The sequence below is a fragment of the Phalangium opilio genome, unplaced genomic scaffold, assembly GCF_054372755.1.
Source record: "Phalangium opilio isolate 3A_F unplaced genomic scaffold, DU_Popi_V2 ptg000002l_1, whole genome shotgun sequence".
NCBI classification, from domain to species: Eukaryota; Metazoa; Arthropoda; class Arachnida; order Opiliones; family Phalangiidae; genus Phalangium; species Phalangium opilio.
In genome coordinates this window covers 8,708,103-8,733,204 of record NW_028324144.1, presented here as the reverse complement: position 1 = coordinate 8,733,204, position 25,102 = coordinate 8,708,103, and the positions used below count along the sequence as shown (strand labels likewise).

Here is a 25,102-nt window from a genome sequence, read left to right as displayed (position 1 = left end):
GGCCGTTTAACACGTTCACGGTCTTCCACTAGGTTTGAACTTATTTCCATCATTGCCTTATGCTCAATAATCGAAAACAATTGGGTCAAAACCACAATACTACTGCTATAATTCTGCAAAATCTCCTTGTTTTTCGGCCTACTTTTGAGAGCCCATAACGTCGCAACGGAGCGCTTTACCCCAAAACGTCATAGGACCTTTCGGACTCCTTTTGGCCCAAGGAACATGCCTGTTAATTTGTGCCAGACTTTCCAGAAACACCCTGTATACAGTAGGATTGAAAAAGTTTAGTAACTTATTGCGTTATTGCATACTTTAAAATACCTAAAGTATTTTGGCGAGGTAGAAACATTAAGGGTTCTTTAACAAAATCAGATATGAATCCTACGATGATTTATAATTTGTAATTTAAAATAGTTTTGATTTGTAATTATAATTTTTTATTTGAGGTTCATGTAATTTGGCCAACCCTGTGAATATGCCTATATTTACCAAAACATTACTGGGGTATTTTAGGGCAAGGATGATGGGGGTGGATACGAAATCTGAGGGAAATACGCGCCTTAACTGCGGAAACAATTGGGTCTGGTGGGACGCTGAAAATGGGGAAGGAATAGGTATATATTAATTTATGTGATATTATGTTAGATAAGCTTGTCAAACCCCTAATGATCAACTATGCCAAAGATATAAGTGACGTTGAAGAAACAGTCAAAACGTACAAATAAAAACCTTTACCCCGAAAATATGCAAAGTTGTAATGTGATTCAAAAAATTTCATATGTTAGGTACTAATCAAAACACTTATTTTGAAAATATTACATCGTAGTTTACTAAACGCACTTTAAATGAGATAAAGACAAATATATTGTTATCAAGTAAATGTATTACTTCTAAAAAACTGCCTTACTTTATTCAAAAAAAAAAAAAACCCAACCTCAAGACGAAAAGTAAGCTTTCTCCTATTGGCATTTTCATTAGTTTTGAAGTTCCCGCCACAAAATTTTCCCCCTAAGAACGACATCTAGCGGTCGCTAAAAAATCGGTATGCCTCCCCATGGGTAGCTTCCTACCTATAGGCATTTATTAATACAAGTCGGCTATGTTCTAACAAAAGCAAGCAGACGACTTTGAACTGTGGTCTCAGGCAGGGTGGGAAATAAGGATTTTTTTACAACTGGACACTAAGCCAGCGACCCCCCTGGCCTGGAATAAATAAACTGATCCATGACCATTGACCAGGGCGCGTCGTCTGCTAAATTAAAGAAGTGGGCAATTAAAATAGTTGAGATAATGTCTGAACCCTGGTTACTCTGGAATTTTCTTTGTGGTCCTGTGGACCACTGACCCCCCCCCCTCCGATTTAATTTTTAAACTGGTAATTTGAGCTGTGTCACCGCCTAATTTCCCACGCTGGTCTGTGGGACTAAGGCTCAGGACCAGAAATTAGAAATAGGAAAAATTTCTTATAGGACATATCACGCAGTCTGGGAAACAGCACACTTCCTCTGGACCAAAACTAGTTTATTAGTTGCTTGGACTAGTTTTTAAACTCAAGAAGTGGGAGTTACTGGTCCTGTAGAGGAGAACAAAGGCTGGGAACAGTCTTTGGACCAGTAAAACTGGTCAGTGACCACTTTATATTTCTACATATTGACAGAGCTGCGTTGAAATGGTTCTAGGTTTTATATACTGTCTATTTGTTTTATATTTATTAATTTCTATAGCCCACTACTGAAAATTTAAAAAGTGGTCACGGTGACCACTGGACCCCCAGGCATTTAATAAATAAACTGGTCAAAGCAATTTTTAAACTGGTCATTGCCCAGTGCCACCGCCTTATTTCTCACTCTGACCATTATATTAATCGTTGGCCATGCCAGATGCCAGTTGCCAGTGCCACAGTTCTAACTTCTAAAGGCCCGTTCAGACGATACTCTTTTTCTCGCTACGCTCGCTGTGCTGAGCTCATCAGATTTTCTGGCTTCACCAGCCTCTAGAAAATGCACTGTTCACACGGCCAAAATTTTCTCATTCTTGATCTCGGCAAAGCGAGAAAAAAAGTTGAAAATATTCAACTTTTTTTCTCTCTTTGCTCGGCACAGCCAATAGAATGTTTCCGAAATGACGTCATTCTTTGTTGTGTAGTCTGCTACTCTGTAGAAATGTGTTTTCTTCGGTTTCATTAGTCCGAATCTCTTGAAATTTTACTGATAAGTATATTGAATGATTTTAAATTATCGTGCAAAGTTTTAAAACGATTAGTTGTTTTCCAAAAAATTCATTAAAGTTTTATTGATGCATAATTAAAACCTTTTTTTTTAAGAAAAGAACTATTCGTTTTAAAACTTTGCACGATAATTTATAACCCTTCGATATATATCTCATTAAAATTTCAAGGGATTTGAACCAGCGAAACCGAAGAAAACACCTTTCCACATAGAAGCAGACTACACAACAAAGAATGACGTCATTTCGGAAGCATTCTATTGGCTGTGCCGAGCAAAGAGAGAAAAAAAGTTGAATTTTTTCAACTTTTTTTCTCGCTTTGCCGAGATCAAGAATGAGAAATTTTTGGCCGTGTGAACAGTGCATTTTCTAGAGGCCGGTGAAGCCAGAAAATCTGATGAGCTCAGCACAGCGAGCGTAGCGAGAAAAAGAGTGTCGTCTGAACGGGCCTTAAAGGGACTGTAAAGAAGGCATCGGCGGGTGGGTAAAAATTATTTGAAATACGTCAGAGGCACGTGACCAAGGAGAGGCGGGGTTCAAAGAAGCTTAGTTCGTTTTATTTCGAAAACCACCACTTCATGGAATTGGCGCTGCAATCTCGCGAAAAACAAGGACTAGATGTCCAGTTCCACTCCATGAGGAGTCTTTGTATCTTGGCATCATGTGATGTCTGTGACGTATTTCAAATAATTTTTACCCACCCGCCGATGCCTTCTTTGCAGTCCCTTTAAGTCGTCTGCTTGTTTTTGTTAGAAACCTCTCTAGAAAATCACCGAAGTTACTGTTCCTGATTGACTCCGATCTTTAGTAATTCTGAGCAGACTTAGAAATAAGGATGATTTTTAAACTAGTCCTTGGGACCAGTGACCCTCCTAGTGTTCTAAATAATAAACTGGTCTCCGGAGTGGTCCCAGCCTTTGTTCTCCTATAGATTTGCAATTAATAAACTGGTCCCGAGGACCAGTAACCCCCACTTTTTGAATTAAAAAAACCAAGCAATTAATAAACTGGTTTTGGACCAGTGGACGTGTGCTAAAAGTTCTTCAAACAAGGTAATATTTATAATTTTCGGTATTTTAAACCTGGAACTTAGTTATTTACCTTGTAACATATAACTTCAAGGTTCAAGCTTAAAGCACAGGCACAGTATCAAAAATTGTAATACTATGACATATGCATTTAAGCGTTGGCTACAGAATTAACCCTAGGATTCAAGAGTGAAGTCTAGATAAACAATGTCTCAACAAGCTAAATTATCCTTAAGTGGGAGATTGGAAAGACGTTGAAAAGTTTATAAACCTCGGTGCTAATATTAACTCAGTTGATGCATAGCCCACTTGATCACGCTGGCTGCAGGCGCTATCGAAGCCCTCTCAATCGACCCTTAGAATAAGAATAACAACTTCGGTCTAAAATTCAAACCCGTCTGGTTTTAACATGGGCGTCTATGGGAGGGGACCATTTTTATCAACGTTTTTGGCCCAAATAGTGCATCCGCTGGTTCAAATCTCTTGAATTTTTAATGAGACGTGTATTGAAAGGTTTGATATTATCCTGTAAAATTTAAAGTCTTCAGCTATAATAGTTTTTTTTATAAAAAATAAAAATCATCACATAGTAGAGAAATTGAAGGATTCTTCTTCCATGATTCAAGTTTGCTTTTTTGCCTTGGCCCCGCTGACTAAATTTCAAAACTGAGATTACGTAAAGTGGCTGTAATGCTTAACATGTATAAATAAGAAGTGGCCATTCCAAAGCCGTCAGGCGGATACCCCCGTTACCAAAGTGGATAAGATGGGGATTTTAGCCGCTGGGATGAAAAAGGGGAGAGAGAGAGAGATGGGAGAGAAAGAGAAAAAGAAAAGATACGGGAGAGAAAATCCCTGGTTCTTCGTGACCGTGCTAGCAATTGAACCCTCTTCCTTCTTTTCCCCTCGAAAGCTCAACATTTTTTTATATTCCGCTTTCTTACATGAAATATTACTATACCTAGATTCGAGCTAGGCGTCCTGAAAACAAGGACAAGTAGAAACGGCGTTTTAAAGCCCTGAGCCTCTAAGGTTTATAGGTCTCTTTACTTTAAATTGAAAAATGTAAGCCCAAATTATGACGGTACAGTTAAATATATTCAGCATTTTTATTGAATGAAAGCTTACAAGTATTAACGTTAAAATACTAATTTTGTAATGTTAAGGATACAAATGAAATATCGTAAAAGTTTCAGAATTTTGCATCTTAGTCATTATCACCATAAGTTTATAAGATATGTTCCATAAGTATGTCACTACCCATACTTCGTAATGTTAGAGGCTTAATGAGAGCTAGTTCAAGAACGACGTGAGAATTGACTACATTTGGTTTTGCAGTCCATCCTCCTCTTTAGTCTGTACTAAGCCATTGGCAGGGCCTCACTAGGCGTCGCTTTACGAGAATCTATGACGTTTCACCTACGTCACTTCGTGACAAGCTCTGATTAACGAGTGACACTTCGTGACAAGCTCTGATTAACGAGTGACACACTTATGGAACATACTTATAAACTTATGTTATCACCTAATCGTGGCTCTTAGTGCCCTGAAGCTCAACTAAAACATTACAGACATTTTTAGTAAACGGGACGCAACTGAAATATAAACATCTTTCGCAAAATCTATAATCCTGGACGACGTAAAACAATACGATAAAAAGAACGATGAAACCAATCAGTAGAACGACTGAGACGACGAAAATAATCCGACGAGCTCTACAAGTCCATCGATTGAAGCATAAATGTGGCATAATGGCCAGAGCGACGGGAATTCCGAAAAGTAAACCACCGAAATGCGCAAAGTTATTGACGAACGGGAAGAATCCGGCGATTACCAGGATCACAACATGACCAAATGACGAAAAAGAACTCGCACAAGTTCTTGTGTTTATGGAAATTCAGAGCTTGAAGGCATTCGATGAAGGATATTCCGAGTAACGTAAATACTCCGCCGCCGCAACTGACTTGCGGTAAATAAGGATCGAAAAAGCTTCCAACCTTATTTTTAACAAATGATTGTAAAAGTTACTCGAGAAAATGTTAAAGTTTATTGGATAATTACCAAATTTCCGCCGATGGCTCCGGCAAGATACGTTATCGCGATTGTGACGTGACCAACCGCGGCTTCAATGGGTCGTCCAGCGCACCATTGAACGATGAAGATTATGCAATAGTGAAAGATCCCGGCGTGAAAAATAGGTAAGCTAAATAACGCCAACTTTGATTCATAGCTTCCGGCGTAAATCGCCATTCGTCATCGGCTTTGAGTCCAACAGAACCGCAAAAATGTTTAAAACAGAAAACCTGCGTTTTGTGATGTATTAATTAGCTGAACTTGGTAGAGTTACTCCAGATAGGTTCTTACTTCACTGCAGTGATCTTTAGTTTCAGCAAAATGGTGTCCTTCGTGAGCGTTACAACCTTCTTTAGTTGTCATTTTACAATTTCCCAGATATCCGTAACAACATGGCTTCAGAATGGTAGTTACGTTCAGTGTCATTTTGGAACACACACTTTGTTCGTGCCAAGTTCCCCCTCCTTTGATTATCGAGTTAGTTATAACTTTTCACGAGTTGCAAATTTTCGTCATCTTACCCATTGTCAAAGTATCGCACTCGTCTTTCATCGTGGTTCCAGCGATGCCGTGTTTTTCCACGACGCAACAACCGAGTTTTTCTTTCGATCCGTAATGCTGCGAAAGCAAAATTCCGGTCACGACTTGGTCAGTTCGCATACAGGGAGCGTAGATGGCACCGGAACCTGACCAATAACAGGGTGTTTCACTTTGGAGTTTACCCCATTTTTCTTAGAAATATCATACTGATCAAAGTCCCCGTGGGTGGTCCAATCCAAACGTTGGGTCACGCCAAACATCGTAGTCCTCTGTACCGCGAAATGTGGTCACGCCTTTGACCAGTTTGATTTTTGGTTCAACTCCGGGCGTCGTGATACCTGTAAAATAGTTTTTATTGTAATTATTGATTCGTTAAATCTACGTTAGTTAATCCTTACCTCCCATTAGGAGGGAAATGATTAGGGCAATTAATTGCAGTATTGACATTGTAATTATAAACCACGGTTTGACACACATTTGACTACTAAAAAATGCCTTGACTTCTAAAATAAATCGAAATCTGTGGGTTCACTAGTCAACTTGACTAGAAAAAAAAATGTCCCAAATATTCGTAAACCATGCGTCTCACTAGTCAATGACTACTAAAAAAAATTGGGATAGGGGGCCCACTAGTCAGGCTGACTACTAAAAAAATATCCTTATGTAGAGCCCTGTTTTCCAATACATTGTAGCTCTCGCTATCAAAGCTTAGAAAAACATGCTTAGCTAGTTCAAAAGATTGTGACAATTGACACTGCAACTTTTTTCAAGATTAGGGAATTCCTCAAACCAGGAGTTCATAATAACCCCCCTTCGGGGGGGAAGTATGAAACTGGCCATAGAGCTAATGGTAAAAATCGCGAACAACAAGATTCTGTCGTTGCGCATAGAAAGGATTAGCCTGTTTATGGACATACAACCTTACAATATATCGTAGTGGTATCTATGCTCCTTGGTTTTCGTTCCAAAACTTCCGTTGGCTGGGATCTCCGTCGAAAAGAAAAATGGCGATATGGTGGACGTAGAAACACGTTGCAATTCTTATATTAAAGATACTGCGAATAAAGTTGTCCAAACCGTTTTAATTTAACCACGGAATTCTCACTCACACATATAACAACAAAACATTATTGACGATCGTTTAAATGTTTTGTAGAAAACCCCGACTAAAAGCCAACTTCTTAGCCAAGGCTTAATTTACACCGTCCGACAGAAGCAGACGTGAGCCATTTTCGCTCTCAAAATCACAAGATAAAAATAGTGCTAAACCGGAAGAGTGTAAGTTAATGCGCGTGGGCGCTAAAAAAATGGGGTAACTATTTCTTTGGGAGTTAAGCGGTGTATGAATCCGCTGAGCTTTACAGCGAAACTTTGTTGTTACGGGCTTTTTAACCAGTTTCGTACTTCGGGTTATTATGAACTCCTGCTCAAACCCATTTTTTGAATACAACCAGCTTCGTACAAATTATTTATTCTGCTAGTATTTTTAATTTTTGAAATAGCAAGAAAGATCTTTTTCTTTTCAAGGCATAATAGTTTCGATAGGTTTGGATCCGTTACACGCCTTAATGACACCCAAGTTGCATTATATCCATCACTTACCAGCTTAAACGTTCGACCATAACACGACAATCCTTCACAAAATCCATCATACTTAGTACAGTTTCCCTGATTAGAGTGGAGTCTGTGCGACTCCGAGCCTGTTGACCACATAGTTGCCTTAAGATAGAAAATTAATGGGTATGTGCATATACAACAAAGGCTTCAAGAAAAAGAAATTTAAGGCGGGACTGGTCACTAAAGTTTTTGGGTTATCAAACTGACACTAGGGGTTAAGCTTCAGAAATTAATAACAGTCGCTTCTATAAGCTCTAAGAACTCTAGCAACCAACCAACCGACTAATCCCCAAGTTCCGGTGGTCTTCGGACCATCCACATTCCGAGTTTTTCTTTGACTACACAGTCGTGTATAGGGTCAAGAACATTCAAATCAACGAACCAATGGATAGCTAGCTTTTTTAAATTGAATTTAGACCTCACGGAGGGGGATTTTTAATCCTGTTAGCTGTGTCATCTTGTTTAAGCCTCTTATACACGTTTTTCTTTACCAACTAAAGAAAGTGAGAATTGGAGAATTGCCTTTTTTTTTTAAAAAATAAGAATGGGATAGCGCATAAGTAAAATAATTTTTTTCCAAGTATTATTATGAGTAAGATATTTATATGATTTGTTACAGCCTGTTTGTTTTTTTTAGCCACATCGTATGATGTACATCTACGATGAGGCTCTTAGTTTGACCTGCCCTGTAGTAGTAGTAGTAGTAGTAGGGGTGTCACAGTCCTGCCTTTGGCAGTATCAAATTTTTCGTTCGTCATTTTTGAACTTCGAGAGAAAATATTTTCCTTTTTAGTTAACGTTACAGTTCACAGGTGGAGTTTTAAACTTAATTCAGGGAAGAAATTATTTTTTTTAACTTTCCTTCCTCCACGGAGAATCGAACCGCGGACCTTTCACTTGCCAGCCCAGTACTATACAGCCTCGCCTAATATCGCTTGTTAAGAAACGGTCTCGAATAATTGTCACAGGCACCCTGCCTTCTCTATCTCTTCAACTAGGAGTCATGATCTTATCCGAGGCCAGGCCGCCAGGAGATATAACTTCGCGGTTGGAGAGGCAAAAGCATAAATTTTTGCCGACCGGGCAGAAGTTTTTATCACTGTTTAGGGTAGGGCATCGAGGGGCTATTCACTCTGATTTTATGCACGGTAAATCATTTAAGCATTGTAAAAGATAGCGCTATTCACTCATTAGCGTAAGTTATAGAGGGGTTATCCACTCATTAGGGTAGGTATAGAGGGGCTATTCACTCGTACGATGTGGCTACTATTACGAACCCTTGGTCGCCTTGTTTAAACACACTACATTCGACGGAGTTCTAAAATTTAATTCCCTAATATTTGCACAGCCCTTTGTAAAATAAGGAACCTAACTATGATAAAAACAATTCACGTATGCTAGACAATACTCGAAACTGTAGTTACCTTTTCCAAGTGGTTCTTCAGTCACAGGTGAATCTTTAGGCAATTCAAAACCACTTTTCGCCCATTGCAGAATATCCGGGTCGATGGTGAAGTTCACCCGTGATATCATTTCCTAAAATAATAAAATTATAACGTGAATCAGTCATCTCGCAAGTGTTAAATTCCTAGAGATTGTAATTTTAAGAGACCACTTGTAAACTTATAGTATTATTATTAACTTATGTCTATGTTAGAAAACGGAATGAATTCGGTCTAAAAAAGATAAGACTTTCGGTCCACGGGTGGCCCTGCTCCAGAAAGGAATCGGTGTGGAGGTAGCTACCATAGAATACCATTTCTGGCATCGTGGTGCGTGGTGGTGGTAAGTGGGGCGTTCGGTGCATCACAGGATAGGGATATTATTTCGTTCTTTCTTTACTTTTTTATCGGATGGTGGGACGCGAGAAATAAAAAAGGAAGCTTGTCTACTATTCGATAGGGCTTTAGAAAGACACTTCTACCGATACCAACTTGAGCCGCTGAGCGCCTCTCTTTCCTTCATTCAAGCTTCTTTAATTCTTAGCTCATCTCGGGAGTTTTTGGACATAAAGGGGTCGCTAACAAATCAGGGTTCCGATACATTCTGGTTCTCTACTTAAGCGTCTTTAACCCAGCTTACAGGATTTCATAAGGGATGGAGAGAACAATGATGGATATTTATTTGATGTTTTGTTTATATCTCAAGTACTTATTGTTGTATCCACGAGTATTTAGTATCCTTGGAATGGTAAGAAATGGGGCTATAACATACTTAAACGACTTCACGGTATCTCTTAAAGAACCAGAGTTCTGACTTCCCAAACTCACAAAATTTATATAGAAACTATTTTAGTCTCTTATAGAGAAATTCAAAAAGATACTAATATAATATTAAAAGTAGAGCGCTGATTGGTCTCTAGAGTCTAGCCGAAGAAGCTAGTGAGATCAAGACTTGGGTAGTACGTCGCAAACATCGTACTTCTCACTAAGAAAATTCCCAGTGCAAGCTTCTCACTTTCCATCACCACCATTTGCCCTTGCTTTGTTGTGAACTTGTAACGCGCCAACCCAAGATCGCCCCCAAAGAATGGATGACTCCCGCCCAACCAGATTCAGTATAAACCCTACTATAAAACGTGCTAAATTGCATAGCAGCGGCCAAATCCTTCGAACCGTCCTTTTATGAATGAAACTGTGAACAGAACTTGTATCCCACCACCACTACCACATGATGCGTTACCGTTCTACGCTGTCCATTCCCGTCAAATACCATACCCCAGCCCAACCCAAGCCAACCCTTTGGATAAAAATAATTCTACTAACAGCTACGAGCAGAAGCAAAAAAAGACTAGTTGAAAACGGCGCGGTCTTGTCACCGAAAAAGAAGAAAAAAAGGACCACCCTCTGACAATCCATGATGATGATGCTTCTAGTGAAAAGAGGATGACCATGATGCCTTGCAACTAACTCCTGGTTTTTCAATTCAATTAAGCCTGCGTTTTTTTATTGAACACTCAATATTTAAAAGTTGATTCTTTTTTATCATCAAGTTCCTTGTGTGTGGTTTCGGTTATTTGAAGGACATTTTTGAGTCGAGCTATTTCTATATCTAATCTGGGTTTTTTGGTATTAGGTAGGGCTAGATTCATTTAATAGCATGCGGCACTGTAGCAACAGCGACCACCAAGGAATTTCATTTGGTATTAACTAGAATGATAGGCTTTTAATAGGTTTCAGATGAGAGAGAATAATTCTGAATAGGGGTGGGTAGTAGCGGAAGCCGATTAGGCTTTACACATGAAGTACGTTACGTTACATGTGCCTGGAGGAGCTACACGATATTTTCTAAGCTCCTAGCAAAGAACCCCCCTCCCTTTTCGCGAATATTTAACGAGTAATTAGTCAAATACTTTAAATAGAAACCAGGAAAAACCCGTGAATGTAGTTTTGGCCACCGGTTTTACCCAGGTTTTTTCCACCCCGGCACAAACTTGCCAACCCTGGTTATCCAGACTTTAAATTTCCCTCCAATATATTTTTCACTGACTTTTTAGGTTCATTTTCAATTCCCCTGACTATTTCCTGACCTTTTTGATCCATGATTTTTAAATTCCCAGACTTCTCCAGGTTTTCCCCTGACCCGCGGCAACCCTGCGTTACATTTAGTTGGTGAACTAAGTCTACGGGGGGGGGGTGCTTGAATAAGAATGCTGCATTCTGTCCTGGAGTGAGAATGGTATGGTTCAGGTTGTAGAAACAACGATGTCATCGGATCGTCCACTCGGGATTGGGGCAGAGGCGGCGCTTACGCGGGAAGAACAAGAGAGTGCACCATGGACCCATACCAGGAGTCGGAATAATTTTAACGCCACTTTGAAAGTAAATCAAAAAGAATGCCTACATTGCAATGACTACCAGCCTACAATTAACGAATCCAGAACAGTCTAGAGAGTTTGCCAGCCCTACAGGTGACCCGGGCCCCTGGGAAAACAAACCCAATTGTCCCCTCTTTCGACAGCCCCGTCAATGGAGTCTCAAAGCGATAGCAAGCATACTACATAGACTATTTAATAAAGAAAATAATAATATCAGCAGCTATAGATGAAATAATAATTTGATATGTGCAGGTTAAATAGATTCTACTCCTAATTCAATAATTCTCTATGGGGAAAAACCATTCCCTTTAATAAAAATAATATTGTCACGGGCAAATATTTTTGCTCTAAAGCAATCAAATAAATTAACTTTTTAATTAATAGTTACTTACCAGAGGAGAAGAAAAAAGATCGATTTTGACCCAATCAGGGAAAAAGAACTGACCAGGGTTGTGTGTGTCTGTTTACTTACTGTTAAAGTTTGTCCGCATCAAACATGTCGTTTGCTTATGACTATGGTCCATAGTCATAAACAAACGACATGTTTGATGCAGACAAAAATAACACTAAGTAAACAGACACACACAAGCCAAATATATAGCCGAAGAATCCACGAGCAGTAATAAACTACATCCTATCTTTTTTACAAGGAGTGTGAAATTCAGATATAAAAATACAACGCAATGCTTAAGTGTGTTGAGTTTGAAATGCTTATAAATTGCACTCCTTCCATGAAGTATAATTTATATTACTGGTATATTTTCCCGGTTAGGAAGTATGTTTTTAATCAGAAGGAAAAGGAAAAAGTGGGGGCCCAAGGATACAAAATAAAAAAGAACGGAACCCCCCCCCCCTTTTTCTTACTTTTCTTGAGATGAAACCAAGCTCCATAACGAAGGCAATTTATACCTTATCTTTTTAGTTTCCATAACACGCCAATATTATACTTTTACTCCCACTTTATCATAGGTTAATAATTTCCTATATAAGTTTCTAAGAAATGACCTACTGGCGCCTAAGAAAGGGGTGGGGTCTTAAGCTGAGTATCGATTTACTCCCATTTAACCCAAACCGTTTCTCCCAATTCCCATTTCTCCCAATCCCATTTGACCCAACACTATGTCTTTTCCCCCAATTTCTTTTGTCCCAATTCAGCATAAAACATATGTTAATAAGTTCAAAGAGAATTTTTTTGTTTTATTAACAATGATATGTTTTACATATTCAGTAGGATAATGTTTAGGAAAAGGTGGCAGCTAACTATTAGGAGAATATTTTGGAAAAGGTGGCAGCTAATTAATAGGAGAATATTTAGAAAAAGGTGGCAGCTAATTAATATGAGAATATTTAGAAAAAGGTGGCAACTAATTAATAGGAGAATATTTTGGAAAAGGTGGCAACGAATTAAAGGAACCATTGTTTTGGAAAAGGTGACAGCTAACTATTAGGAAAATATTTTGGAAAAGGTGGCAGCTAATTAGTAGGAGAATTTATTTATTTATTTATTTATTTATTGGAGGGATAGGGTTGCTAAGCCAAATTGACTTATGTGCAACCCCCCAAAAGCATTAAGGTACATCAAACGAACCGAAAAATATTAAATTCAGGCGTTGTTGAATGTTTTGGAAAAGGTGGCAGCTAATTAATAGGAGAATATTTAGGAAAAGGCGGCAGCTAATTAATAGGAGAATATTTAGGAAAAGGCGGCAACTAATTAATAGGAGAATATTTAGGAAAAGGCGGCAACTAATTAATAGGAGAATACTTTGGAAAAGGTGGCAACTAATTAATAGGAGAATATTTTGGAAAAGGTGGCAACTAATTAATAGGAGAATATTTTGGAAAAGGTGGCAACTAATTAATAGGAGAATATTTTGGAAAAGGTGGCAACTAATTAATAGGAGAATATTTTGGAAAAGGTGGCAACTAATTAATAGGAGAATATTTTGGAAAAGGTGGCAACTAATTAATAGGAGAATATTTTGGAAAAGGTGGCAACTAATTAATAGGAGAATATTTTGGAAAAGGTGGCAACTAATTAATAGGAGAATATTTTGGAAAAGGTGGCAACTAATGATTAGGAGAATATTTTGGAAAAGGTGGCAACTAATTAATAGGATAATAACCTAACCTAACCTAACGTTTTGAAAGCAACCATTTGCAGCATAAAATCTTAGACGAAACTATTCGATTGGGAGAAATGAGAATTGAATAGTTTGGGATAAAAATTCCGATTGGGAAATATAAGATTGGGAGAACTGGGAATCGGAAAGTTTGGGATAAAAATGTATTTTGGGAAACACAGAATTGGGAGAAATGGGACCATACCTGAGTATCGTCTGCTTAAGACGGAATGTGGTCTGGACGACACTTTCTATTAACTCTATTTGCTTTTGATAAACCTAAACCCATACAATCACTATAGATTCGTAATCTTAGCGTCACGTAAAAAATGGGATGGAAATATTTATAAACTTAGTCAAATATTACGTCACCCATGACTACATCTAAACCACCGTTAGCAACTCCCCGCCAAGAATGTTGGTTAGTAACCATATAGTCGCTATGCATGCACTAAAAATTCATATCGTTTTTTCCGTTTCAATGTATATATATAAATATTTTATTATCAAGATGGGAACACATCCGCTATAAGAGTGAGTGAGAGTGAGAGAGAGAGAGAGAGAGAAATCAAAACGGGAAACAATATAATCAGTATTAAACACACGCCGAATTAAAATTAATACCAATTATTATCACATCCACCGGGGATAGATTTAATTTTAGAAGTAGGAATGGAGAACAGAGAGTTATATCTGGGCGCGCGTCAAAGTCCCGGACCCCCTTATTTTCGCCGTCCCCGTCAGCAACGTCATCAAAACGTAGTTTAAGTGAGCCAATAAGATAATTTAAACTATTCGCTACGTGTTGGAGGAAGGGGCTCTATACTGGACTGAAGTAAATACTACCGTTCTCCGTTCCTACTCCTAAAATTAAATCTATACCTGCATCCACCTTAAGGCTGTTTTTAATTTAATATATATACTTTTTTTTCAATTTAACCCTTAAATTATAATTTTTAATTCGTGGTGAATATAATTCTTTCACCTGCAAATTTTAATTTTTAATTCAAAAAATTCTAAATGAATTCGCATCTGTAATCTTGACAACCTTTACATAACAAAAGCATTTCATATTCCCTTTATAATAACTTTCCGCACGAGCCATGCCATGACATAACAATTCTGATTATCTAATGAAGATTGAGTGGTTAGGTAAAATGAGCAATAATTCCTTGTGTTTTTTTAAATATGTAAGTAGGGCACATACGTCCGCGACAAGGATGCGATTAGTCAGGGTTCAGTATGTATTTAAGCAGGGAAGGAAATGAGGTTTACTTGGGAGGTGACGGAAGGGGTGTGGGGGTCAAGTCACCTCCGTCGGACACGGGGCAGTCGGCACCTATAGGGTAGGATCGCCGACATGTGTCTTATTCCCTCAAACTTTGTCGCCCAGAAGCTTGGCGATACACTCCCGGCTGTTTAGTAACCTTGCTCCAAATGCTCTGATGTTGGGTAGAATGACGTTACACTTACCCCGCTTTGTGGTACACTTCTCTCGAAAAGAAGTATTATATACTTCTGATAACACCAAAACCTATTTCTGGCTACACGCACTGAAAGTGAATGCGCACCGTAAAAATGTGAAAACTTCGAAGCTACAACATGATTACTATCAGACCTTTCACTGATCAGATTTCCACTATGATGCTTTATTCTAAAATGCGGTCCGGAAATTGATGAACACTTCGACCCGCCGTATAAACACGGCGGGTCGAAGTGTTCATCGCTGCACAATTAGTTTTTCCATCAAACAACAATTATGTCGCTGAAGATATTACTTTTCGCGTTTGAAGTGATTCATAAACTGGTGGCATTTATACTCCTTAAAAGTCCGTTACCGCAAATTTGGGATTCCTGCCCAAATTACGCTTTCAAGTCCGTCTTTGCGTTTGGTCACACCAGATTTCTAAATCTATTTCCGCCCGTTAAAGACATCAGCTCTACAACTTGTGAGTAATAGACTATTTTAAATATCTAGTTTTACCATAAGCGTATAAGATATGTTCCATAAGTATGACACTACCTATACTTCGTGCACAGAAAAAAATGTGTTAAAGATTTGAACACATTTTAGTGTTCAAAAATCAAATTTTGGTTTCTTGATATGTTTAACTGAGGAAAAAGTGTAATTTATTGAACACCTCGCTTAATTTTGGTGTTCAAATTCTAATTTTTGTTTCTATTTGGAAAAATTGTAATAGTTGAATACAAAATCTTAACACTTTCACAATGAGCGCGTTGAAAATTTAGGAACAGCAAACGCGATCATTTGTTTTCTTGTTCTGTAACCATGCAGTTGAAGGCGTACTTCGAGGAATGTTTTCAAATTTTAGGCATAGATTATACACACACAGACACGGTTTTTCCATGGATAAAGGTCCCGTCGGAAATAGGAAGTTGCTTATCCTATAGCGTGAAAACCTATTTCCTCACGCGCATTCTTTATATCCATGGTTTTTCTTTGTCGCCCAAGAATGAATTTAAACTTTAAGTAATTATACAATTCAATGAATCAGTGGCGTCGCTAGGCCTATTTTTGGGCTGGGGTGGGTATAGCCCCCCCCCCTCATTTCAAACTTAGACCCCTAAAAAATTATCCGTAAACCCTAGAAGCCTAGGAGGGGCTTCAGAGAATTTTCAGGGGGCTCAAGCGCATCCAAAAAACCATGGCGACGCCACTGGCCATAAGTGCGGGAGTTCGGTCGAATGGGGCCTCCCAATAGCCCCTTCCAAAAAGTTTGACTGCCTTGTGCATCTTGTTGTTTAAGTTCTTCGCGCATGCGCACTTCAAGGGGACCGTCCATAAACTACGTCACACTCTTATGGGGGGGAGGGGGTTTCTAGATTTGTGACGGTCCGTGACAAGGGGGAGGGAGGGGTTCTTCGATGCGTGACGTCACATTTAGCATTGATTTTGTTACGAAGTCCGTAAGAGGCCGATTGGTTCTCTTACAATAATTTACCAAAATTGTTATTCCATCATCGCTTAAATAGTAGAAAATTTATGCAATTATCAACTATTTACACTTTTATATAGCCAATTTAAATAGCGTGCGCATTTAAAATAAACAGCTTAAAGTTTTAGTGACATAATTTTCGTCATCCTCAAACTTAAAATGCGAAAAAAATCCTTGAAAAATCTAGTTTATTATGATATGTTTACTTTTTTATTTGGTTTCGTAGCAATTTATTTAATTGCAATCAAACTTTTGTGTTTCGAAAAGGCCTAGTTGAGATTTTCTTTCGTTTGATGACGTAGTAAGGAGAAATTTTCACTCTAGATGTCGCTCACGTGACGCGCCTATTAGTGTCGCCGCGCCGCGTTAAGCCTAATTCATTCAGATTCGCGCGCGCGCCGCATTAGTAGACTCGGGAGTCTCGCGCTTGGCTTTTCCGCGAGATGCCGTGAGTGACGTATCAAGGAGAAAAACCCGCCAAAAATCTTCTCCGCAAATTTGCCTTTGTCCCCCAAATTTCAAGTTTTCAAAGTGTTTTTTCTGTGTTTTCCCTTATAATTAAATATTATTCAAGCATATTTTTGGAATCAGAAGAGTTTAAACTCTCAAAAAAGTAAGGTTTTCTTTAGATTTGAGATAATTTTTAAATCACGTCGCTATTCCTTTAAACTCTCTTATGTCTTTGTTTATTTGCCCCTATTATTTGTGAGAATGAATCAAATTCCCCTGTCGATTGAAATGGTTTCGATTCTTTGGCAAATTTTCTAAATCTCAAGCTCGATTAGACTGTTTTCGGTGACAGTGTCAAAACCTAAAAAGTGTGCCCCTTTAACTAAGCTTTATGGAACTTTTTTGAAGCTTATAAAAAGCACATCCAGACATTAAAATTCTAAAGGTCAATCAGAGTGAAAAAGCTTAAAACGGAAGAGAACTTGAATTTTCAGCCGAGCAAAATATTTCTGAGAGGGCGGCATATCACTCAAGAAATTAATCAATTTTAATTTGTACATTAAGACAAATCATAGTGCGGAGGGGGGGGTTAAAGAAATGTGACGTGGTTTTTAGGGGAGAGGTCTGAGAAAAGCGTGACGAAGCGTGATCTGGGGGGACGAGGGGGTCAGAAAATGCTTTTTTTCGCGTGACGTAGTTTATGGACGGTCCCTTGGAGCTAAGAAACGTCATATCTAGGTTTTGAACTAGGCTATGTGGGGATACTACTTCCTGTTTGTAGGAAGAACTGAACTGACTCAGACTAAGAACATTTTTTCAAAACTTTTTGGAAGGGGCTATTATGGTTTCAATCGAATGGTTTGGAACCGTCCGTTTACCAGCCAACATCCGTTGTTCTTATTGTTAAAGTGTGATGTTATTTATACAAGAATTCTGAGAAATCAGGAAACGATATCGTTTATTTTAGTTAACATCTTTATCGTTCAAGGGCAAGAGAATCGTTTTGTACATACTCTCCAATTATAATGAAAATGGTTTTAACTTACACTTTCGAATCTCTTCTTCCTAAATTTCATACTTTTAGTTTCATTTAAAATTTATTTCTCTACTTAAAATCCATTTAAATATCGACATAACTCCTCCCCCAACTTGACGCCAGTTATGTCTTAGCCAACTTGTTTCACATGTTTGTTACGTAGAGAGCGCGAAGCGCGAGCCATCTATGAACCGAACTTTACATTAAGGTCAAGTTTTTTTTTTGCGTCATTCCCGCATAGATTCCGTTTTTTCAGTTTCTTCGTGTCTCTCGTGTGGCCAAGGGTTGTACCTTTTCAAGTGCTCGACAAATTTTAAACAATCATTAATCAAAATAATTGTAAACGGAAGTTATGCCTAGACCGTCTGTTGTTTGCGTCGTTCCTGGGTGTAAAAATAACAACACCAACAAGGAGATATCTTTTCATTATTGGCCAAAAGACCCTTCTTTAGCTGAAAAATGGTTGCAAAACATTGATAGACCTAATTGGACACCAAAAGAGAGATCCACTGTTTGTTCCAGTCATTTTACAAACGATTGTTTTGTTCACAACCCTGATGTGTTAAAAAGCTTGCAGAAGAAGGTTAAATTGAGCTTGACTAAGTCAGCGATCCCAACACTTTTTCCTGGCGATTGTCCCATAGAGAAACGCGAAAAAGTACAAAGTCCCACCCCTAGTTGTTCTACCCACACAAATGTGGATTTATCTATTGATGTAGTAATGCCACAACGTAAAATCCTACATAAATCGGGTTTTAGTAGCGGTGAATTGATCCAATCATTTGTTGAGCCTGCTGAGTCTACTTTGTCTAGTTATGACAAAGAGACTTCACTAAGAAAGCATTCAATTAAAATTAAGAATCCCACAATTGAAAATTGTAAAACTAAGAACAAATATATACAAGTGTATAACTGTGGCAGAAGTATAGGTGTGCAAACTTGTAGAAAATCACGAAGTAAAGGTATCATAATCTTTGAAATCTGAATTGGCGAATGAGTTTTAATTTGTCCTCATTTGATAGGCTGTCAAACCCCCCAAGATGTGAAGGTAGATATTGGGATTCAAACAGAAGCAGAACATCTTAGTTCTACTATTATAGAACAAGATGATGATGGATCTGACATAATTGATGTCAGTGAAACTCTTGACCCCTTGGATACAAGTTTCACACCTTCAACTCTTGGCTTGGGAGATACAAGTATCATTGAGTATGGTTTGCATGTTAAACACATTCAAAGAACTTTACACATTTAAGTCTTAATGCTATTAACTTATTACAAATAGTTTCTCAGACCACTTGGATCCTGTTGATGATGTAGTATCTGAACCGAAATATATAATTTTTCAATCAGCGCTACTACTGTTGTTCAAATATTGCTTTTCCTGTTTGGCACCGTGCACTCAAACCTTATCTGTTATTGGATCCCTGATTACTGTTAGAGCTGTTTGTGAAAATAAGCACACGTTTATTTGGCAAAGCCAGCCCAAAATAACTCGAAAACCACTGGGCAATCTCTTAATTGCGGGAGCTATTCTTTTCGCGGGATTAAACCCCTCCAAAGTTTTGAGAATGTTTAGGTCAATTGGTATAGTCATGATTGGCAAAAGGGCCTATTGCAAACTCCAAAAAGCTTATCTTGTTCCCTCAATAAGAGAGGTAAGTATTAATTTTTTAATTCAGAGTTGTCACAAGATTTTGAGATTCAAATTCCATGACTTTTAACTGACCTGTGGCAACCATGTTATTAAATTTACCAGTCCCTCGTTTAAATTTCAAAAATTATTTTCCAACTAAAGGCTTGGGTACGACAGCAAGACGAGTTATTAACGGCATTAGAAGGTAAGACTATAAAAATTGGTGGAGACGGAAGGTGTGATTCACCCGGTTACTCTGCGTTGTATGGGAGTTACTGTTTTATGGAAAGCACCACCAATAAAATAATACATCTAGAATTGGTCCAGGTAAAGTCTAAATTTATTTAAAAGTCGGGCAGTGGTTACATTTAAATACCATATTATTTACTTTTATAGTCTAGCGAAGTTAGTAGCAGTCAAGCCATGGAATTGGAAGGTTTACGGAGGGGCTTGCGTTACTTATCATTGAGTGATGTCACGGTAGAAACTCTTGTAACTGACCGACATAAGAGTATTCGCCGTTTCATGAGAGAGGAACACCCTGCCGTAAAGCATTTATTTGATTGCTGGCATCTTGCGAAAGGTATATAGCACTTAAACCTTATTTAGCAAATCATAATAAATTTTATTTATTTGTTTTTAGGAGTTAAAACAAAAATTGAGGCTGCCGGGAAGGCCAAAAAATGTGAAATACTCCTAAAATGGAAGCGCAGTATTGTTAATCACGTTTATTGGTGCGCAGTATCAAGTAACGGAAATGGGGAGTTAGCGAGGGACAAATGGCTTTCCGTGCTACGTCATGTTACCAATAAACATAGTGGTCATGATGGATTATTTGAAAGGTGTGCACATGATGAAATTACCTCACCCAAAGACTGGCTTGAAGAATGTAATTCAATAACATAAATGCACTATATTATATGATATTTACTTGGGTCTAATAATAATCATTTTAGCATCAGAAGCGTATAATAAGTTGGCCTATATTGTCAAACTTGCCAGCCGTGATATAATTCAGCTATCACCCATTGTTCAAACTTCAAATGTTGAAGCGTACCACAGTGTAGTATTGCACTTTGCAAGCAAGAGTGTGTATTACCCTTACATAATAATGGAGGCTAGGTAAATTCAACATACATTTCAATTTCATAGTTATGTAAAACTCTAATTTGTTTTATGTGGTTTTCCAGATTGACCCTTTCCGTTTTACATTTTAATGAAAATTCAAACAAACTCCAAGCTCGTAAAGCCGATGGTACTTTACGCTATAGCGTTTCATTTCCTAAATCTAAACAAGGAGAATATAGTGTCAAACCTATTAGGGAGCCATCTACATATGGTAATTTTAATTATATAAAAGTTAAATTAAAAATAACTCTAGTTATTGAAATGTAAACAATTTTTTAGACTACGTAAAAAATCTCTTTGGAATGGTACTTGAAAGAGCGGAACTTACTATGACTGACGCAATAGATTTATACGAAAGAGAATTAGATCCGCCTACAATCCCACAACCACTAAGTGCAAAGTATGTTCATCCTGACAAGTCGGATGCAATTGAAACATACATGCAGAAGAAACGATTCAAATCAACTTGAAATAAAAATTTTTTTAATAAACAATGAATACTGCAGTTTATTTATCAAGCTCTATCATGGCTAATATCTAGAAAAAATAGTTGTGAGATCCGGTAACTGGCATATTTTATCCTCATATATAGGCCCATAATAATTTCGTCTGTCACGTGTATCTTTCCTCGCTAATATTTATGAACTCAAACAACACTTAAACCTTTAATTAATTTCCCTCACAATTTTCAACCTAAGAAATCGCAGCTGTAAGGCTTCATTCAGCCCTAGCTCGTATCCCCCCTCAGGAGCAAAAAAAAAAAAAAAAAAAAAACATATGTTATTTAAAAAATCCTGAAAATTCTTCTGATGTGAAGATTCTTCTAATTGGTCAGCTTTGGTGTTGTAGCATATTCTGAATCCATCGTGTAAATTTCCGATAGCCAATATGTGTTCTAAAAGTAATATAAAGGACTATGAAGGATACAATTTATCAAGTTTATAATAATTATAAATAAATTACAATTAAATATGACGACTGATTAAATAAACTAATTGTGAGACATTTTAATTAGTCAGTTATCAACTTATCACGTTGTTCTCTCCGTAAATTTATTTAATATTTCAATTTTTGTAATTTATTTATAACTATTCGTCAAATCGTGGATAGCGAAATCCGGAATATTCTTCTGATGGAAAGGATCTTCTGATTGTGGTTAAGACGCAGCTTGGAATAGGTCGTCTTTGACGTCGCCCTAGCCTTTTATGAATCCATCTGGTAAATTTCCGATAGGCAATATAGCGGTAGGTTCTAAATGTAACAATAATTTTAATCAAATTTGACTCTATAAATTAATAATATTATATAATATACTATTACTTGTGAATTGTGGCATCATTTGGGATAACAAAGTTATTATCACAATAGTCATACACCGCCGCCTCCAAGGCATATATGTTCAAATAAACATAATCTGTTGCTGGGTGTTGAGTAATGCAGCTATCGCCATCCCTTACTCTATTCCAAATCTTTGGAACCTCTTGGCAACAAAGGCTCTCTTCAATAGAGTTCATCGGTTCACATTTTCCACAAGAACACCTACATAGTAAATTTGTGTATATTACCAGTTAGCCACACCGTTACCTTGATCATTTTCACTGCTTACCATGTGTTGTTATTTAGCCTTTCATGGCCTTCTACTTCAATTTCAACATTTTCATCTTGCACAGGTGGTGGAGGAGCATCAGGCTCAAATTGATAAGGCTGAGCACCGAGGGCAAGATTTCCTAAATTTCCTAAAATCCTAGGCCTAATAATTCCCCCATCCGGCTCTTCATCCTCAGAAACCGAATCACTAAATGCTATCGAATAATCAGACAGATTTACTTCATTCTCTGAATCGCTGCTAGAGCTGGACGCCGCGGTTGCCATTTCTTAATAATTTTAACCACGAAAAATTGAAACAAACACCTTATATACAATCAGCTGTGATAACAAAAACTGTCAGTAGTACAAGGCGGTCTCCACAAGTCAATTTCTGACTTGATGTACCAAACAACAATAAATAAATAAAGAAATAAATAAATAAAGAAATAAATAAATAAATAAATAAATAAATAAATAAAGAAATAAATAAAGAAATAAATAAATACATAATTGCACAACGCTTAACTGAATAAGATAATTTTTTTCATCGAAGTTTCAACGCAATGACGTGACGTTTAGGAAATCCTACTCAATGACATTGGTAAACAAAATCTAGAGATACGTTTCTAGGCTTAAATTTTTACAAGGGGAATAAGGGGGCATCATTATTTTAAGGTGTATCTCTAGGAAAGTCATATATTCCAAGATCTATGTTCCCTCTACCGGTCTCCTCTAGAGGCCTAGCCAATCACGAATATACATGTTAGTTACGTCACAAGGAAAATAAAATGGCCGACCATTTTCCCAACGCGATTTGAAATTAATAATGTTTAAATGAACTTTACGTAATAACTATTAGTGTTAGAGCAAAATGGTTGGTAAATTTGAATTCTCTATACATTCTCCTAAGTATTCTTATACAAATTAACGAAAATGTAAACGACGATTCTCTTACCCTTTAACCTCACTGGTACAATTAAACGCAATGCTTAAACTTACTATTCTAATCCCCTTCCTTTTAAAATACGCGAACGAAAAATATCACCTCACCCCAATCCTCTTCACTCTACCTTCCATCAGTGTTCATTTTAAAACTTAGAAAAAACCGTAACCTTGGGATTAGCTAAGATACTTAGAACAAGATGGCCCAAGGGCTGGGCCTTAATAGTAATTTTACACGGCTCACGTGACCCCCCGTATAGTTGATTTCCAATAAATCGTACAACTAAAAACATTTCTGAAACACAATCGTGTATCCCTTTAATTTCTAATAACGTCACATTTCAAATAATATTAATGAAACTAAATTGTGCACCCCACTAAAGTATAATTTTTAAAAACCATACGAATCAAATAATGTATTTAAACAAAATCCTGGATCCCCTAAACCAGAAATCACTATGACCGTAAAGCGTCCCCTCTATTTTACGAAACCTAACCTAACCATCCAGCATAATCTCTGATGTATCACGCGCACAAAGTGCAGTAGTGCACGAAAATTATCATCTTGTTTCCCTTCACTCAAAAAAGCCCGCGAGATTTAAACTACCTTTCTTTCCTCTCTCTCCGAGCGGGATGCCCCCTCTCCCTCTTCCCCCTCTCACTAATATACCAGGCAGGCAGTTCTCTCTCTACGCGGAGCTTCGTATCGCCACCGCGTACGCTAGCGATCTCTCTCTCTCATCGTAAGCGTACGTTTCACGGACGCGACCGGTTTCCCTCTCTTATCGTAAGTGTCTGGATCCCCTAAACCAGAAATCACTATGACCGTAAAGCGTCCCCTCTATTTTACGAAACCTAACCTAACCATCCAGCATAATCTCTGATGTATCACGCGCACAAAGTGCAGTAGTGCACGAAAATTATCATCTTGTTTCCCTTCACTCAAAAAAGCCCGCGAGATTTAAACTACCTTTCTTTCCTCTCTCTCCGAGCGGGATGCCCCCTCTCCCTCTTCCCCCTCTCACTAATATACCAGGCAGGCAGTTCTCTCTCTACGCGGAGCTTCGTATCGCCACCGCGTACGCTAGCGATCTCTCTCTCTCATCGTAAGCGTACGTTTCACGGACGCGACCGGTTTCCCTCTCTTATCGTAAGTGTCTGGATCCCCTAAACCAGAAATCACTATGACCGTAAAGCGTCCCCTCTATTTTACGAAACCTAACCTAACCATCCAGCATAATCTCTGATGTATCACGCGCACAAAGTGCAGTAGTGCACGAAAATTATCATCTTGTTTCCCTTCACTCAAAAAAGCCCGCGAGATTTAAACTACCTTTCTTTCCTCTCTCTCCGAGCGGGATGCCCCCTCTCCCTCTTCCCCCTCTCACTAATATACCAGGCAGGCAGTTCTCTCTCTACGCGGAGCTTCGTATCGCCACCGCGTACGCTAGCGATCTCTCTCTCTCATCGTAAGCGTACGTTTCGCGGACGCGACCGGTTTCCCTCTCTTATCGTAAGCGTTCGTTTCGCGGACGCGTCCGGGACAGGGACAGGGGTTTTGGTGCCGTTTCTAAAATTTTAACGGAATAAAATTCCGTGTAAAATTAAAAAGAAAAAAAAATTGAAATTCATCAAAGAAAAAAAAAACCTTGAACACGAGATTTATTCAGTCGGTTTCGTGTTTTCAAAAAGAAACCTGCACCGCTATCCCAAAAAATATCTATTACGCTTTAATAACTGAGGAAAAATGTGTTCGGAAATTTGAATATCAGTTATTAATTCAATTTAACCGGTTCAATAACGGCAATTAAAAATGCATTACGGGTTAATAAGAAATGAATTCGACTGGAGATTGAGTATAAACACCGCGGGTCGAAGTGTGTTGATAGCTCAGTTGGTCTTGCCATCAAACAACAACCATGTCGCTGAAGATATTGCT

The 25,102-nt window shown here is 38.1% G+C and overlaps 3 protein-coding genes across 8 annotated transcripts; 1 reads left to right on the top strand and 2 right to left on the bottom strand.

Moving 5' to 3' along the window:
• Positions 1-4,359: 4,359 nt before the first annotated feature.
• On the bottom strand, positions 4,360-11,846 carry LOC149718655 (inactive rhomboid protein 2-like). 3 transcript variants are annotated; one of them, XM_089851750.1, is made up of 9 exons: positions 11,697-11,846; positions 8,912-9,023; positions 7,473-7,589; positions 6,269-6,373; positions 6,078-6,208; positions 5,852-6,016; positions 5,622-5,794; positions 5,319-5,560; positions 4,360-5,254 (listed from the first exon to the last, which is right to left on the bottom strand). In XM_089851750.1, the coding sequence occupies exons 6-8, from the start codon at positions 5,988-5,990 to the stop codon at positions 5,420-5,422; spliced, it is 453 nt and encodes a 150-aa protein (XP_089707876.1). In that variant the 5' UTR covers positions 5,991-6,016; positions 6,078-6,208; positions 6,269-6,373; positions 7,473-7,589; positions 8,912-9,023; positions 11,697-11,846; the 3' UTR covers positions 4,360-5,254; positions 5,319-5,419. The 3 variants fall into 3 exon arrangements, with proteins under 3 accessions (XP_089707876.1, XP_089708281.1, XP_089708289.1); XM_089852155.1 differs by lacking the exon at positions 6,269-6,373; XM_089852163.1 differs by lacking the exons at positions 6,269-6,373; positions 7,473-7,589.
• A 5,970-nt stretch (positions 11,847-17,816) lies between these two features.
• Positions 17,817-21,132, top strand: LOC149718654 (uncharacterized). Of its 3 annotated transcripts, none has more exons than XM_089850885.1 (9): positions 17,817-18,832; positions 18,893-19,079; positions 19,156-19,528; positions 19,669-19,833; positions 19,903-20,089; positions 20,150-20,395; positions 20,463-20,628; positions 20,697-20,845; positions 20,914-21,132. In XM_089850885.1, exons 1-9 carry the CDS (start codon positions 18,223-18,225, stop codon positions 21,102-21,104), a joined length of 2,274 nt encoding a protein of 757 aa, XP_089707011.1. In that variant the 5' UTR covers positions 17,817-18,222; the 3' UTR covers positions 21,105-21,132. The 3 variants fall into 3 exon arrangements, with proteins under 3 accessions (XP_089707011.1, XP_089707047.1, XP_089707073.1); XM_089850947.1 differs by having other exon boundaries at positions 18,692-18,832; positions 19,164-19,528; XM_089850921.1 differs by having other exon boundaries at positions 18,689-19,079; positions 19,164-19,528.
• A 284-nt stretch (positions 21,133-21,416) lies between these two features.
• On the bottom strand, positions 21,417-22,784 carry LOC149718653 (uncharacterized). 2 transcript variants are annotated; one of them, XM_089850882.1, is made up of 4 exons: positions 22,728-22,774; positions 22,241-22,616; positions 21,955-22,173; positions 21,417-21,885 (listed from the first exon to the last, which is right to left on the bottom strand). In XM_089850882.1, the coding sequence occupies exons 2-4, from the start codon at positions 22,504-22,506 to the stop codon at positions 21,723-21,725; spliced, it is 648 nt and encodes a 215-aa protein (XP_089707008.1). In that variant the 5' UTR covers positions 22,507-22,616; positions 22,728-22,774; the 3' UTR covers positions 21,417-21,722. The 2 variants fall into 2 exon arrangements, 1 of the variants encoding a protein (XP_089707008.1); XR_016372388.1 differs by having other exon boundaries at positions 21,419-21,529; positions 21,598-21,885; positions 22,241-22,784.
• Between the last annotated feature and the right edge of the window lie 2,318 nt (positions 22,785-25,102).